The sequence below is a fragment of the Pezoporus flaviventris genome, unplaced genomic scaffold, assembly GCF_033815535.1.
Source record: "Pezoporus flaviventris isolate CSIRO_AGI_PZ_B2104156 unplaced genomic scaffold, CSIRO_AGI_Pfla_v1 ptg000002l, whole genome shotgun sequence".
NCBI lineage: Eukaryota > Metazoa > Chordata > Aves > Psittaciformes > Psittacidae > Pezoporus > Pezoporus flaviventris.
In genome coordinates this window covers 88191417-88208936 of record NW_026892550.1, presented here as the reverse complement: position 1 = coordinate 88208936, position 17520 = coordinate 88191417, and the positions used below count along the sequence as shown (strand labels likewise).

At 40.6% G+C, this 17520-nt stretch overlaps 1 protein-coding gene across 8 annotated transcripts in view; it reads right to left on the bottom strand.

The window, feature by feature from the left end:
- Nucleotides 1-17520, bottom strand: part of TBXAS1 (thromboxane A synthase 1) — a 239321-nt gene that overhangs the window by 140984 nt on the left and 80817 nt on the right. For 6 of the 8 annotated variants that reach the window (XM_061444970.1, XM_061444973.1, XM_061444964.1 and 3 more), the window contains one exon: nt 5147-5199. The exons of 1 other annotated variant lie outside the window; for it this stretch is intronic. In XM_061444970.1, coding sequence (XP_061300954.1) covers nt 5147-5199 — 53 coding nt within the window. Of the gene's footprint in view, nt 1-5146; nt 5200-6855; nt 7107-17520 lie in introns of those variants that run through there. One more of the 8 variants, XM_061444969.1, reaches the window with a different exon arrangement.

The following is a 17520-nucleotide window of genomic DNA, read 5'->3' as shown; positions in this document are numbered from 1 at the left end:
CTCAGAGTTAGGCACATCTTAAATGATTCTACTGTATTGTATCCATAGTTTGCAGAATTTAAAGAAAAGATAGAGATAACTCTAATTCACAATAGCAATTTTAGAGCTGATTGACAATCCTACAGAGTCAGAGGACCTTATGAGAACACATAAAATGAGGAAACAGTGCGGAAAAAAAATATCTTTCTGCAATATGAAAGACTTGACTCTGGCCAAAAATGTGTATCACTGTTTAACAAAACAAAAATCCAGGCCAGCGAGGCTACCAAAACTCTTTATCAGGTTAATTCTGAGACAGAGATTATGAAGAGGTACAGAACAGAAATAGGAAGCCTGTTTTTCTTCCCTCCCCCCCATCCTTGCCCAGGTATGTTTTTTTTCTATTTGAAATACAAAAAGTAAATTGTTTAAAATAGCAAATAAAAGGAAAGACCATGTAAGTCCATTAGAGCCCAGTGCAAAACAGGAAATCAAACAGGATAAGATTGCTTCATAAAACTAAATCGTTTCTTTACGTGGGCCTTCAGGGACAAAGATAAGAATACCTGTCCTGGGACTACTCTTTCCACATGAAGCAGAGATATTAAAAAGCTTGTGAAATTAAAATGGTAATAAAGACAATGTTTCTTTAGGCAAATTAACTGCATGATGAAGATATCAGCTGCTCTGGGCAGGATGAAATCCTGCCCCTATCCACCTTAGGTTTGCCCCTAGGTGTTTGGGAAGGCAGAAGGAAGGATAAGGCCTTGAGAAGTGTTCCAGATGCACAGATTCTCAAAACACAAGTCCCTCTTCTGTCCCCAAATGAGGAAAACCCCAAAGCTCCACAGTGACGAACCAGTGTACCTCAGCCCTGATGCAGAGGCCAGAAGCAGCAGTGAGAAAAGCGCTTTGATTATGAACTCATATGTAGAAATGCTAGCTTGCGCCATCTGCAGCGACATTTTTTTGGGAGAGAAGAAGTCAAGCGTTAATACAGAACCAACTCTGGCTACACAGACTTTTGAAAAGCTGTCAGCTGCCAGCATAGCTTACAATCACAACTCACCCCTGGACACATTTCAAATTAGTGACTGGCTCCATGATCTATCCTAATCCTTTAAACCACCCAATCATTTAAGTGCCAGACTTGATCTTGGTTCCAATAATGACTTATTTAGAAACCATTTAAGGAATATTAGGAAGTCTTTCAGGTAAAAAACCCTACCAAACAAAAAACACTACCCACAGATCAGACACTGAGTAACCCCACAGACACCTTGAGATAAATCACCTCTCCTATTTAAAGTTTCTTTCTTTGTATTACTTAAATATGTGCTGATGTAACCTATGGCAAAACAAGATACTTCCTATATGGAAACAGAGTTTCATTCACACCTGTGTTGTCTCGAGATGTTTCAGGAATGCCAGCACCTTGACATGCTTCCTGTGGTACTGCGCTGATCTGGGTATTTTTATGCTGGAGGCCAGCACGCGTAGGTGCAGTTTGCTGCTGGCTGTTTTATTAGGGATTGAGAATGATTTATAATTACTCTTAATGATTTCAGATCTTGTCAGAAATAGTCTCATTGACTCCTTCTGCCTATTAGAAAATACAGGTTTTGAGTCTGTTGCCTCCTTTTGCCAGTTCACAACCTGACAACCCTGAGCTCAAACACCCCAATTGTCTTCCACTTTCTAGAGGTGGCTTAATCCAAACTCCACCACCTTGCTACCCCTAGACCCATCTCTTCGTCTTTGCCTTGCTTTGTTCTTGTCCTCTTCAACACCTACTCTGCTACATAATTGTTCAGACTTCTCACAGCAGGTTGAAGTTGAGAGGTTAAGTGAAGAGTAAGCATAGGGTTTCACCTGCTGCAAGCTCTTTCTCATGCAACAGGACGTGAAGAAAGAGTGTCATCCTACAAATTCCACTGAATTGTAATCTACCATATTTACTCTTTGATTATACACAGTGAGGTCTATGCTATGAACTCTTACACTCTTCCCCACACCCAAACGCATTGCCACAGTCAAAAGCAACATAGGTTCATTCATCCCAGAGGCAATCACCTGCCTGCTTGGGGCTCTGTTGTATTTTCTGTTCCTTCACTGGTAGTGTGTTGTTGGGCCAAGAATATATTACTTATTTTGGCACTAACCTCCAGGTCCAAATCAGCCATACAGACTTACAGTGCTGTAAAGTCATAATGATGCAATCACACAAGAGTGGTCAAATGCTTATGAAGTGTGTATATAAAGTAAAATTAACTCGCTGCCTCTGCAGCTCTGCTCATATTGTAGGAGTTGCTTTTCTAATTCCATGATGTATACTCTCCCTCTTTATTTCACCTTTTCAACCCTGTTTCTCTGCCTGCTCTTACCACTGTTTCTGATCAGTAGCCATGATCTACAACTGAAATGGCACAATTGGATACAGTGGGGCTGAAAATAAACTATCAAAACATCAAAGCTGATCCAAAAAATAAGTGACATAAGCCACTAATTTCCACAGAAACCATGACTACCTTTCCTGCAAAACTCCTACCATAAAAAGGAAAACATTCAAAACAAACCTTCACATGTATCAGCACACTGCTTTCCAAATTAGATATTTTTCACTTTTTATTTTTGTTATGGAGAACTAGAACACCTATTTTAGAGGAGGCATTTTTATAGATGGTACTCCAAACTATAGCTGAGCCAAAGACTACCATTCTGTTACAGGATCTCTCCAAAAGTCACATCAGTCACTCGGATTTCCCTGTTGAATAGAAATGGCCCAACTCTGGTTTTGCACCAAACTGAAGCTGTTTGTTTCTGCCTTGGCTTCCATCTTGGGCCACCTCTGTATGAAAACAGACAGTTTTCACAACACACACTCACAAGTGAAGACTATTTGCATTGTCTCTCTCTGTAAAAGAGTAATCCCATCACCTCTCCTTTGGATCTGCACATGAGAGTGAAGGAAAAAAAAAATGCTTTTGTGACCTACAAAAGCCTTACTTGAAATAATTCTCTACGACTTGAGGCCTTTTGGAATAGAAGGGTTATATTGTTTTGACTTGATTAAAGCTGAAAAGTTGATTTGACATCCTGTTGTCAAGGAAACCAATTCACACACAAAAGAAAACAGTTGTGATGGTATCATTCAGACTATTCAAGTGACCTTAGAAAGAAAAAAAGGCTTCAGTTCCAAAGATTTGTATTCAACTCACTTCACCACTGGTAGAAATAAAGATCATTGCTCTTTATGCTTACTGGAAAACAGTTCTCAATATGGAAAAAACAAAATGCCACATCTTCTTCCAACTGCCAGATCCAATACTTTGCTGGGACTGTACACATAAACGCACCTACCATTTATTACCTATTTCAAAGAAGCTCAGGAAGAACCACACAGAAGACATATAAGGAAGGAGAAGGAATTTCGTTAGTTGACAGGACGGTGATAAATACCCCCCGACACATACCACACCTATTGAACAGCAGCTTGCAAGCCAAGCTTTAAAACATCCTCCTCAGCTACAAATAAAGCTTACCTCGAGCACAGCAGTGTTTGAGCCCAGCTTTGTTTTCCTGGGAGACAGCAAATAGCAGCATTTTTTTTTTCTCTGCCAGCCTCCTAGATCCCTCCAAAATGGAATTGTTCATTTGTGCAATAAATGGGATTCAGGTATGCCCAATCTGCTCTCTCCTCCTACTGAGATTATCCCAAAGAGGCAGAACCGTCCTGCTGACCGCTACCACCATCATCTAGCTTTGCAGCCCATATAAGTCTCACTGAAGTTTAATTTCCTGACAGCTGTGGGTAGATTGGAAATATGAAACTTTCTATCTATTCATTCTCACACTGTAATTATACATCTCTTTCTCTGATGACATAGCCTCTGCCTGGCCGAGTAAGCAAGCAGATGACTGACTAGCAATTTATCTGGAATTCAGATTAGGAAAAAAATAGGCATGATATTAATAAGGAGAGAAATACACTGAGGAACAAATGCCAGTGTTCTTACATTATTGTCATTTATGGGCATCATACCAAAGGTCATGGAGATAATAAGCCTCAGTCATTTTCCATTTGTTACACAACATACAAATTGCCACAGTGTTAATGAATATCTTTCCCCACTCCTGGCCAGCCAATACACTGTATTATTTCTTCTTAGACAAGCACCTAACCCCTGGAATTCATTATTTCCATCACTTCTTTGTCCTTAGGGCTGAGCACAAATGCCACAAGGCAGCTGTGACTGGAGCATCAAATGCTTCATATGCCTGAGCCTGACTTCTTTTTGATAGAGCATTTTTGCTGGAAGTTCATACAATGCATATTTATATTATTTATGATCATCTATGCACACACAGTCATATATGCTCTCTTCTTGCAAGCGTCTTAAGCCCCTTGCAGAACACACAAAAAATCTTTTTCATTTACTCTACTTTGTAGATATCGTTTGATACTTATATATTGAAATAATAGTTATGCTAGAAACACCAACTGACCACAGCAATAGAAGTTACCATGAAATAACTGAATTTCCACTTAAAATTATGACAACTGGAAAGTAGTTCTTGGAATATTCACATAAATGCAGAAGGGCTCATATGAAGGAATATACTGCTCAAACCCTCTTTACTCCTAATAAACTCCTAAGAGCTAAGATATCACAGCTGAGCTATAGAGAGAGTAATGCCTCATTTCTAATCTGTACTTCATTGTATTTAAAGTTTAGGAATTTTGCATAAATATGGATAGCAACAGCTGAACTAAATTCATACTATTTCACAATCTGAGGGTTTTTTTAAGATGATAAATTATACTGTAAGTTTAATTACGGTTCACCATAAGTATAAAGAATATACAGATGAAAAGAGAATATTGAAGGCTGGTAGCTTTGTATAGTTGTGAAAAAGACTAAACTTTATGTGCATAATTAAAATTAGAAAGAAATGAATGAAGGCTAACATAAATTGCTGAACTAAAATAAGCCAAGGTTACTTTCTGCGTGTAATCAAACAACCTCCACCTCTGTCTAACCAAACTAAAACACCACATACTGCATTTTAATGAACATCTTATCTTGGTATTTTCTCCTCTCCCACCTAGCAAACCCAAACAGCAAAAGCCAGGACAAAAACAAGCTGATGGCACGGCTAAGCTTACCCACAAACAGGTCCATACTCTGTTATGAGTTTTGTGTGGTTTTCCCAAAAGCCCTGGATAAAAGAAAAATGACAAAGTATTTTAGAACAGTACTTAACAGAGAACCTATTATGCAGTGTTGCTAAGACTCACACTAAAGCTTTGAACCTCAACTAGGACAGCTATGGTATGGCAGGGGGTTGGAAGTAGGTGATCTTAAGGTCCTTTACAACCCTAACTGTTCTATGATTAATTCATGACCCCACCCTCCTATCATTGTCTATCTGTGACAATAGAGTCTGGAAATCATGACTGAAAAAAAAAAAAAAAAAAAGACCCAACCCCAAAAAAGACCTGGAAACCCTCGACGCCCAAAAAAGACCTGGAAACCCTCGACGCATTTTTCATCAGGGTTTTTATGCTCCAAAATATGTTACCACTTAATGACTATCATTTTTTTTAAGCAATTTCATGATTAGGGTCCTGTCAATATTCTCTTACGTGTGTGTGGATGGAAAAACTGACAGAGAAATTAGTAGCAGAATAAGCATATGACTTACTACACTCAAGAGAAACACAGGGAATGTGTAAAAGGTTTTCTTGGTTTGCTTTTAGTTATATTATTAAAAAAAGCCAAACAACCCAAACCTGCAAAGCTGGAGTTTAACATGAGGCAGTCACCTGGGACACACTGCAGAACAGCAAGCAGATTTATTTTAACAAACTTTTAAAATTTTTACTGTGTTTCATATTCATAATTGATGAAAATTGGTATCCATTTATCTAAATAAACCCGCCACTAGACTAAATTGTTAGCGTCCTAAATGAATTCAAATTGATTAATCTGAAAGAAGGTGTGCGAATGTATCCCTAAAGTGAATAGGAAAAAATCTTTTTTAACAAAACTGCAATATTTGAGAATCATACTGCATTGTGCTTGTAACTTGTCTATGGAAACATAACACATTTGACTGCATTAATCTGCATTTATATTAATTCAAGAAAGACTATTGTGCTCTATCTTCATTCTTCAGAGAAAATTCACTAACAAAGCAGAATACTTACACCTCATATTGATTCTTCCCTGTTTTTTATGACATACTGAAGAATATTAGCTAGAACAATATGAACTATTTTAAATACATTAACTACAGACATAAATAAACAAGACCATATAATGTGTGCATGCTTTGGGACCCTTTTACCACACTAAGCAAAAGAAAATCTGGTAATCAAAAGTAGTTAACCTATTTAGCACCCAAATTAACACAGAATTTGCATCACCTACAGTCCTCCCCTTATAAAACGCTTGATTTGTTTTTTATTCTTATATACAGCTGTGCTTTATTTATTTTTATATCCTGGACTTGCAATATGTTTTTTCTAAAGGACAATATGTCTTCAGGTTAATGCAAGCACTTCAGGTTTTCCCTAAGGTACACAAAGTTAAAGCACTGGATGGTGTGTAAGAAAACACACTAAAGATAAAATTATGAAAGTGCTGGTTTAGATGATTACTTAAAAAAAAATATATATATATATATATATATATATTCTCATCTGGAAAATATTTTACTATTGAGGCAAGCAAAAAAGCCTCATCCATTAGCACCCGTAATCTAAGGTGAACAAAGCCTTTGTAATACCACAAATACAAACAGCTAACTCAAAAAGGCTTTTATCTGTAAACACCAAGGGAGGGTAAAAGATACGTACACATTCACAATGACCTGCATTTTGCTGTAGAGATACTTCAGCAGTAGCAGGATTTCAGCCTACAGTTGCTACAATTTCAGCATTACAAAGGTTGTCTACTGCCTTCCCCTGCTGATGCAAGGGGAAATCCAGGGGACAAATTCTCCCAGCACTGTTCTCCAGGCAGCCACCTAAGACTGCCCAAAGCAGGCTCAGGTCATCAATGCACTCTGACCACTTTGCCTGGCAGAGTGGCTCCAACCTGTGTACACACAGCTGAGATTTACAGCCGTGCTGAGGCACCAGAGTGACACAGGGCACAGATCGAGGTTACCAGGCATTTGAACGTGGGGTGTAAAGCACAACAGCGGCTACTGCATGGGGCAGGGGGAATTCCAGTCTTGTGAGATGATGCCAAATCAGGTTTACCCTCTTGCCCACTTTCCCTCTAGCCTGAGCCTTCATTAAGGACATCCCAAAGTACATCCTGAAACTTGCCTGCCAAGTTTTACTTTGAATTGTGAGCACGTACATAGGTATTGCACTTGCTGTATCCACCAGCTGCATTCCACTGAGCCAGCAGGATATTAACATTTACAAGAAGCCTAGGCTTGAAATGATTCAGTGAAAAAGCCTTCCAGAAAACCGGCTTCTTGGAAGTGCTGCTCCTGGCTCACTCATGTAAAGGGGTCAGGGAGAGCACATTTAAAATCAAGCCTGTTAACCAATAACTGGTTTTCCACCTCCAAGTCTCATAAATGATTGCACTGGCTTAAAATTAACCACACTTCATTTTTCTTCCCCCAAAGTGAGATGTGCAAGGCTGCAGGATATGGGGGGAGAGGAGGAGTTGAAAAATATCTGGGAGAAGTTGTGAGAAAGCATCCTCAGGAGTAAAAAAAGCGCTTGTTCTCTCACTCCAGGACGCTTTCTCACATCCTGCACCACCACACACACATACACACCACTGCCTGCCTCCAGCATCCACCCCCAGGACCCAATGCTATCCTGGTCTCCTTCACAGGCACCGTAGAACAGGTCTCATCAGGCTGCCTGAGAAAGACAACCAAACAGCACATGAACAATCCTGGGAGGTTACAGTGGCTGGAACACAGGCAAGGCAGAGGGAATGTGTATATGTGTCACTTACAAGCCAGAGCATGCCTTCTGGCTGTAGGAAGCTGGGGTCATACAAAAGCATGTGTATTTCTTCTCAATAGCCATGACAAAGGCGAATGAACCAATGCGATGGTCTCAGTACACAGGGAAGGGATATGCCACATCCATGTTGCTCTGCCAGTTTTGCAGCCTGAACACTGCTTCCAGTAGACAGGTACCATGAAAACATCCTCCTCCTGCTATGAGTCATGTTTGAAGCATAGCAAGACTCGCAAGTGCTTTTGGTAACTTATTTACTCTAGCCGAGGACAAGCTGCTCCAAGGTTTATTATTGCGGGTTTGTTCAGGTTTATAACTGCAACTGTACTTACTACATACAGAAAAACTAAGCATTTGCCCATCAACAGCAACTGTTTCACTAGAAAACAGAGGTCAGGACCTCTCTTTTACTCAAGATTGCCCAGTGGGTAACATCAAGAGGGACAGCAAACTCTGAAATGGTACCTGCTGGCATGTATCCAGGGGCTTGAACAGCCATAAGATAGGAGCTATAATGAAGCAATGGGAGGGTTCAGAAGGGGATAATCAGGCAAAAAAGGAGACACGTATTCTGATTTTTTTTGGAAACCAGAAGGAAAATGAAGAGCAAAACAACACTTGGTATTCCAAGATGACACTGTGTGCACCAGGAAGAACTGTAGCACATTAAACAGTCACTCATAACAATGAAGTGTAAAAGCATTGTAATGCTATTCCAAGTCAGAAAAATCACTTAGCTTTTCCTTTATTTGGAAGCTGCAGAATACGAATTGTCATCAACAACTACTCAGGAAAGGGCTAGGGCAGGGGGAATTTGTTGTGTGTGGCCTCTACAGTGAGGTAGTGGCCTGATGACAGCCCATTATCAAACAAGATAATACAGGAGCATGAAAAGCTTCTTTCCCTGAAGAAAGCATATTTTACAGCATCTGGTATACCATGGAAACAGCAGCTCAAGTGGGCTGACTGCTGCACACCCAGAAGGCTTCTTTGTTTATATGGCTGGCAGTTGCCTCCCTACAGGGAATTTGCATTCTCCCCTTCCTCTGAGCGTATATCATCAGCTGCATCTGTGGGCAGAATCACTCATAAAACCAAACCCTACTCTCAGGAATACAGGTGCAACCCCTATGGAAGGGAAAAAGATTTGGGTCTGCATCAGCTAGAGCAAAGCCTGATCATGGCCAACCATCTATCTTGAGATACTGAACGCAAAGGGTCCAGTGTGAGCAGCACATAAATAAACGGGCTTCAGAAAGGACTCCCTCAGCTCAAGTACCCCCTTTCCTTTTTTCAATGGATTTTGCAACTGCAAGACAGATCTTTCGGCAATTTCCTCCATGTTGCATATTCACCTTGCTAGTTCCTCACAGCAAAGAAGAAATCTGCAGCAATGTCATCTTCCCTCGTTGCTGAAAATGGTTGTAGGCACTAAGCCAAAGAGGCAGTAGTACTGTGCATATGGATTTCTGGGGTATCCAACATGAGGCATATCCAATCTAGTATTATTACTTTCTCAATACCTGCAGATCTTGTGGCTGTAAACAGGGACTTAAGTGACTTTAAGGTTAAACTCAAGCTTAAGTGACCCAGACTGCATGGAGGACACTTTGAAACTTTTCAGCTTGTTGCAGCTGGAAAATAAATCATGTGGTTTAGGAACTTACCTAGAGACCTCAAGGGTTACTAGATAAAATGAAGAGGGCCACAAAGCTGGGATCCAGCAGATGCATGCACCTCACAGTAGCTCATAATTTGAACTCCAAAGAACCGACTTCCAGAATGAAACGAGGGTAGCCCTTGCATTTTGCGGTGCATTGAATGCCACAAAAGCTACTGAGCTGTGCGGAGATGTATGTGGTGTGCTCATAAAAATCCAGTGCAAGTGGGAAACATTAGCCATGCAAAAACAGACAAGTGAAAAAGGGTTCTTTTGCTGTCCGTTTCTGAAAAGCATCAAGTATTACCTTATGTCAGTCACTTACCAAGACAGCCTGGATTCAGACCTGTGACTCAGAAGCCAGAGATGCCACATCTTATCACCTGGCCCATACATGCTCCACCCTCATCACCCTGTAGTCAGACATTATGTTCTGTTTTACTGCGATATTAATAACCACAACATCATTGTATGAGTGCACACCTCAAATCGAGAGAAAAAAAAATCTATAGCTATTTATGGTACATAATAACAATGAATGACATTTATGGATGAGATTTTTAGTATTCAGTGGGCTTCGCATGTCTTTTTTCCCTTAGACCAGCAGGAAAAAAACAACTGCTAATACCCTAGTATCCAGATTGATTTTTTTTTTTTTTTTAATACAAGCTAGCATTTAATTAAAGCATCCTCGTACTGCAGCCCACTTTGAAGGGATGACCCCAGACTGTACATCATCTCCAGTAATAATCCTAGTGAAAACACTAGGATGCCAACAGACAAGAGAAGGAAAACAGCATGAACATCTAACCAGCCTGATTCCAAGCCATGTACATAGTTTGCTTCCTTTGATTGCTACCCTTAAGGCCGTCCTCTGTGTGTAATTTGGTTTAATTTATGTGTGCGTATGCCATTTCAGATTTTAAAACACATATATAGCCCTTCCAAATTTATTAAAAGCAGCCTTTCTACCCTTAATAGTTATTAAGAGAGGTTAGTGTTATGTAATTAAGTTAATCCTCATCTGTAAAGGCTAATTAACTGAACACTAATTGAATCTGCATATGAAAATTTGGACAATGCGTTCTCATTACACAATTTAAAAAAAATTGCCTGAACTAAATACCAAACAAATTATAATTTTTTATTTTTCCCTTTTACCTTTTCAGGTCTTTAATAAAAACTAGGTGGGCATTTTTATTTCTGTGTGCTACATTAGTCCTTGCTGTCGGGAACAAGAAACTGTCACATCAGTGTTCAGAGAAACTGCTCAGTTCCTCCCCTGAAAGATGGTTGTTTCCTCTCTTGCAAGAGGTCTCCTTTCTCTCTACCCTTACCCCGTGCCTTTTATCACCCTCTTTTCCTTCTGCTATCCACCACCTGCCCTAGTCAGAGGAGGCAGAGGCTCTCAGGATCAAGATGTATCACCCAACGTATCAGATGGCATTGAGAGATCACCTCAATGGCTCATATCACCCAAAAGGATCTGATGGCACCACACAATTCAGTCATGCCAATCCACTACCCCAAAGCCTGCATGCAGTCAGCTGGAAGCCACCTAGACAGTTTTGGCAAAGATCACTTGCCAATTACGTCCTAAGGAGCACAGAGTCACACTCCTCTTCTGGGTGTTCCTGCATTACAAAAGCAAAGACATGTTTTGGACCCTTTTCAGCCTTTTCATGAGACATTTACAGTTTAAAACAGTCAGGTTTCCAAGAAGGAATTAAGAAAAGCACATCATCCTTTCTGGTATTTGCTGTCTCTCCCCATTAACCAGGCTAATGGCTGACTCTAATAGACTGGTAACTGAAGAGTCGGCAGGAGGGAGGGGAAGCCAAGCAAGTAAATACACAATTGCAAGCCTGACCTCAATAGCATGCAAGACTTCCCAGTGCATGAAACACACAGTCCTCAGACTTTCTCACAACCCCCACCATATGTTTTTAACATTTGAGTCACGAGCACCAGCCCTGCATAAGTGGCATGGCTGGACAGAGCATCTGCCGCCCATTAACAGTCCCTCAGGCACCACTTCTGGCCCACTGCTATCAACCCAGCACCCTGCTTCACAGCAAGTACCTAAAGGAAAGAGGGTCAGAGTATGAAATGGGATACCTTCCCGAGGAAAGATAACGAACAGCGTAACGCATTTTCTAGGTGAGGGAACAGTGGAAGAGATACACAGACTTCAGTAACAGATTTGGTCTGGTGGCAGGTGAACAGTCAACACACCCAGAAGGATGAAGATCAGGGTAAAAATTGAGAGACAGCAAACGTGCAAGCTTAAGGGAAATGAGTATGGACTGAGTTGAAAGAAAATGTACAGGCATGAAAGGAGGAAACCCATAGACTTCTCAAGGGTCAGTTTTGGGACAGACCTTGTTCAATGTTTTGAGGACTGACTTTGGCATAAAAGCAGACTTTTGTGAAGTACATCCACGGTTCTGGGTTGAAAGACAGATTCTATCCTCAGCTGGCAGAGAGACTGAGACTGTCATATCAGAAGAACTGAATGACCTAAAGAACCTGAACAACTGTAACAGAGAAGAGTCTTTTGTTGAAAGCAAAGCTTCATGCCCTTAGAGGGATTATGTTAACTGCAAGAATTTCTCCAGTAGTAGATTATCATTTGGAAATAACAGTGAAGGAAAAACGTGGATGGTCACATCAACCACAGGATAATGATGAACAACAAGTATGATGGAAACTGCAAACGTATAATATCTGGGGTATGCTTTCTCTGGAATGCTGCATGCAAATCTGATAAACCACATTCCAAAGGAATGAATCAAAAATGGAATGAGTAGAGAAAAGGGTTCAAGGATTCTCAGGGAACAGAAGGCCTGTCTTACAAGTAATAAGTAGGAGAGTTCATTTTAGCAAACCAAAGGTCCATTTTAGCAGACCAAAGGGAGGAGGCATGCCTGCTGTCTATAAATGTGCTGGAAGTAATCATCAGGGAGGGAAAAATGCCTATTTAATATAAAGACCTACATTACAAAAAGATCAAATTAATATAAAATGGCCAAGGACAAATGTTGCTAGCAATCAGATGAAAGTTCTTGACTATCAAAATACTAAGATTTTAGGACAGACCCACAGTCAGAATAGTGGGGGTAAGAACCTCAAGGCAGGTTTTGAGGCACAGTGGGTAAGATGTGGATACTTAGGAAAGGTGGAGTGTAGGATGAATAATCCAGTTTATCTATACCAGCTCCTCAAGGCGATACACAGCCACTTCCAGAATAAGAAAGGCTCTTATGGAAAATATTTACTGCACTTTCATATCTGCGCACTGTACTCACACTTCTAGTTGATTCACCTTAACTTTCCAAAGCATTCCCATATAGATACAGCCTCACACATTAATTTGGCACACTGCAATGGGATTCTCTCTTTTTGTCTTTCTCTTTTCAATCTCATTTCACTTTACAAACTTAATTTCCACAACATCTTTGGGATGGCAAGTACCCATTTGTCACAGGTAGGGAGTTGGAAGTACACAAAACTGGAGAAAGGCATGAGGAAAACAACCCTACATACATGGTTAAAACTAAAATGCTTTAAATAAAGGGAGGTTTCTTCCTCACCCAACTGTTAGCTTAAGATTCGATTACTTTTATCATAATATGCATAGCTACAAATGTAATTAGTCATAAAATTATCCAGACCCTCAAATTATTCCAGCTGCTGTATTCGACTCCCTGATTCTTGCAATGATGAATTCTCCAGACTGATTACGCTTGCTAAAATAATGTTTCTTTTTATCTATTTGGAAGTTGCCTGCCGTTAGCTTAGACCTTGTTTATATCTGCTGTAGAGCTATAATTGCAACCTTACTATTTTTATTAGGACTATTGTCTAGATAACACTTAAACCTGCTAGGCCCTTATTTTATTTAACAGTAAATGTCACAGAAGACACCTATTCAGGCTTCCAGGATCCTTTATCAAAAACAGAAAACATGTCATTATGAAGACATGTACAAAGAGAAATACAATTTGTGCAGTGTGTGTTCATGAAAGGCTCCATGTGAGGTCTTACAGACTCACTGCAGTTTCTGATCCTGTGATAAACATATTTATGATAAGTCAAGAAACTAAACAAAAGAGAAAGGAATGATAGATTTTATTTTATTTTTTACTCTAGTACGTAATTTCCACTAAATATCTTCTAAGTCATCTTCTTTCCAAACTGACTGTAATTCTCTCCTACACAGTCTCTTATATATAATTCCACTCGATAGCTAACCATCTCTGTTGCCTTTCTTAATATTACTACATCCTCAAATTACAACAGGAAAACAGAGAATTACAGTGCTCTCTATAGGAGGGAATTCATTGTGCAATACAAGACCATTGCAGTGTGTATTTTCGCTGCGTGCTCAATGTCTCTCAGATGGATTAGCGTAAGCATTCAGCACATCTTACTAATGGTGAATGACTTTTATTAGTTTTCTTTGCTGGCCTCCCTTAAGGGAAGCAAAGCAGTATTTGCGTAACTTAAATGGAAACAACTTCTTGTAGGACAGACAGACACGCTAGTTCAATCTAAGGAAACAAATATTTCGGAAGAAATCTGACAACACATCACTTTTAAGGGGCAACAAATTGGCATTTGGAGAAATAAAAGTTGACTCCTTTCCCAAGAAAGGGAGACAAGGACACTTTTTCTCCAAGGACCTTCTCCACTTTTGAAGAGTGTCTTCTTAAACACATTAACAGCAGATTCCTTCAGGTTATGAAAAAGTAATTTTTGAGAATAAAATATATTAACCAAGCCTATTGTGCAACCGTCTCTCCTAAATGCCATAGAATGCAAACAGGCATTGAAATAAGTACTGGAAAAATACCATGACTACATGTATATCTTGTATCTTCACCTACTGAATTAGGATGACAGCATTTAAAGGTTCTTTTCTGATGCAAACTCTGGGCTACCTCATATTGCTTTAGCCCACTGATGCCTAAATGGATACAACTTAGACAGGTGGGTTTCAAGACAACCTGAGCTTTAGGAAGCAACATTACTCATTCAGTGGGTTATAATACCTTGGTCTCCTCAGAGACCTTTTGCTTCTATAGTGCTAGGAGGTCTTTACCATTGTTTAGGAACTGATTATCGAATCACTTAATTATCTGTGACCACTGAGTTTGAAACTACGAAACATCCACCTGAAAGAACTATCTATTATCACAAAATTCCATCTGTGTTCAGCTCTCAAACTTTAATCTTTTATTGTGATGACACTGAGACACAAATTGGTGCCCAAATCAAAGCACTACACTGCACACAGAGTACTCCGTCGAAAGAGCATTACATGTGACAGACATTAGTCATGCCACTTAGAGCATTAGTGAAAGATACTAGGACTATTTCTGTATTTTAACATAGCTGGACAAGCCCGGCTTCCTCTTGTCTAATTCCCACCTTGTATGGATACAGGCTCTCAAGCATGAAAGAAGAAAAATGCCCCTATAGATTGTGCTGGCCTCTGATGCAGAACAGAGCATACCGCTATCTGTAGCATGGACAGGCCAGGCATAGGCATGACAGGTCCCTTTTTACTACCATCTATCACATGGCACCTCTGTAAAAGCTACAAGGTTAAGGACAGACAAGTCAGCTTGACACACACAAACCTTGAAGTGTGCCCATACATTCACCAGGGCACAAGGGGGCACGTGCCTTTTGAGCTACGAGCATCTTCACCCTAGCCATGTGAACAAATACACAGTGTTCATCCTGCTCCCAGACCAACAGCCCAACAGGTAGAACAGACCTACCACTATGGAAATAAATGTGCTGTAAGATCCTGTGCAAAACAGAATAGTCTCATGCCTTTGGGAATAAGACAAGCTGCAGCCGCCAACAGCCATGTCACACCAGGCAGTTGAGTCTTCACCTATTTTACAACAGTTATTCCAACAAAATATTTTTGTTTTCATAAGGTTACTTGCTCTCTGAGTTCTGCCCTGAAGCCAAATACTGTTTAAGAGTCAAGCCACCCATGTGGTAGGTGCTAGGATACAAGCATGAAAATCAGACACACTAGAAAGCTGTATCAGACCTCCCTGGAACAAGGGATTAGGAAGAGACAGACAGAAACACACAGTGTCAACCCCTGTGTGGGCTGAAGAGAGGATTGCAGAGAATAGTAGGAACTGAGATAGCACAAGGAAACTAAACAGGCAGCTGCAGTGTAATGAGCATTTGGGACAGCTCTAGGGATCAGCAAGGCCAGTGGTCAGTACCTTGGGCAAGCACGGGCAGTGCCAAGCAGAAGCACAGTCACAGCTTCAACTGTGACAATTCCATAGACAGAAGAGCTTAGGTTTGGAGGTGGGGATTGAATTGGCTCATGCCAGGCATTCTTTTCTGTTTCTAGATCATCACCTGGGACTGGATTGTGCAGCAGCATCAGAAGCAGCACCTTGTCAATCCATCTAGGCTTTCTTTGTTGTTTTTAAATGAATGATGCTATGCACCTGCAAATACCAGATACTTTTCAGAGTAACAGATGCATTTAGCTGCCTTTTCATAACGGCATTCATCTGCACCCAGAAAAGGAGAGAGGGGCTTGGCGCTCTCATTCAATACAACAGCTATGCATAACTAGATGCTCTGGCACAAGACACAAAGTCAAGAGCAACCACTGCTCCTCCATCTCCCTGCTGAATTAGCCACATTCCTAGGAGATTGGGACACTGGCAGAAAGTAACCACTGCCTGGGACAGAAAACAACTCTTCCATCACACCCTCCCCATAAAGCAACAACATGGAGGGACTGTCAAGGAAAATGATGGCAGGGGACAACAGCACAACCAAGCTCCTTACGAAGACATCTCAAACAGAAAACTATTAGCACTTGCACTGAGTACAGTGCATATGGTACCAAAGTGCCACCCCATACAGAGTCTGAGTTTGCACATTCCTGGCTCCAAGACGATCGCGTATTGTATTCTCCTGAGGATCCTCAAAGAGAAAAGGACCTCTGTCTAGTAAATGGCAAGAACTGAAATGATGGGCCATATGAAGGACAAATCCTGTCCAGAAGTATGAATCAAAATAATATGACGAACCATTAAGGAATGGCCATCAGAGAATATGCGGCCACTCGTGCCCTGGGAAGTAAAGGGACATCTCACCCTACCACTGGGGTTAGTAGAGGGTGCCCTAGGAAAGCCATAGGGAATCCCTTGCCAGTGCAAGATCTGACAGTGGCCTAGTCTCTGCCAGCTGACCTCTAAACCCAGCCCTTGCACAACAGGTACATCAAGAAATAGTGGCATGACCAAAGTGAATGGATTCCTGACCCACTGCCAGGTCCCAGAGGGCCTTCACAGAGATGGGACATTTCAGGGGCTACTTAAACTTCAGGGATTAAACTGGGTGGAGTTTTTCTGACCACTCTAAGAAATTGGCCTCTCCATCATGTATTTGGGTCAATACCTCTTTTTAATTCAAAAATCAAAACTACAGGGTTGATCTAGAAGTAAAAATAAAAGCAAGACCCAGATGAAGAGCATATATATCTATTCCTCTGACTTGCCTGCTAAAATTTCAAGCTAAAAATGTTATACACACACCCCCCTACTTATATGTAAGAATATATATATTTATTCATAACAACCTCATGTTATTTATATTACAATTCAGGATGCATAAGATAATCAAGTCCTCCAAAATACAGGGAAATAGCTCCTGTGGAACAGGTCATTTCTAGAGAGTGACAGATGAAATTCAATTAAAGGAACAGCTTTGAAACACTGCCTTTAGAGCAGAGTTCCTCTCTCCTGAAAATCCTTAATATAGTAGCTGGACATTTAGCTCTGTTACATGCCAAAGCCTTTGTGCCTTGCAAGGAAAGATTCAGAAA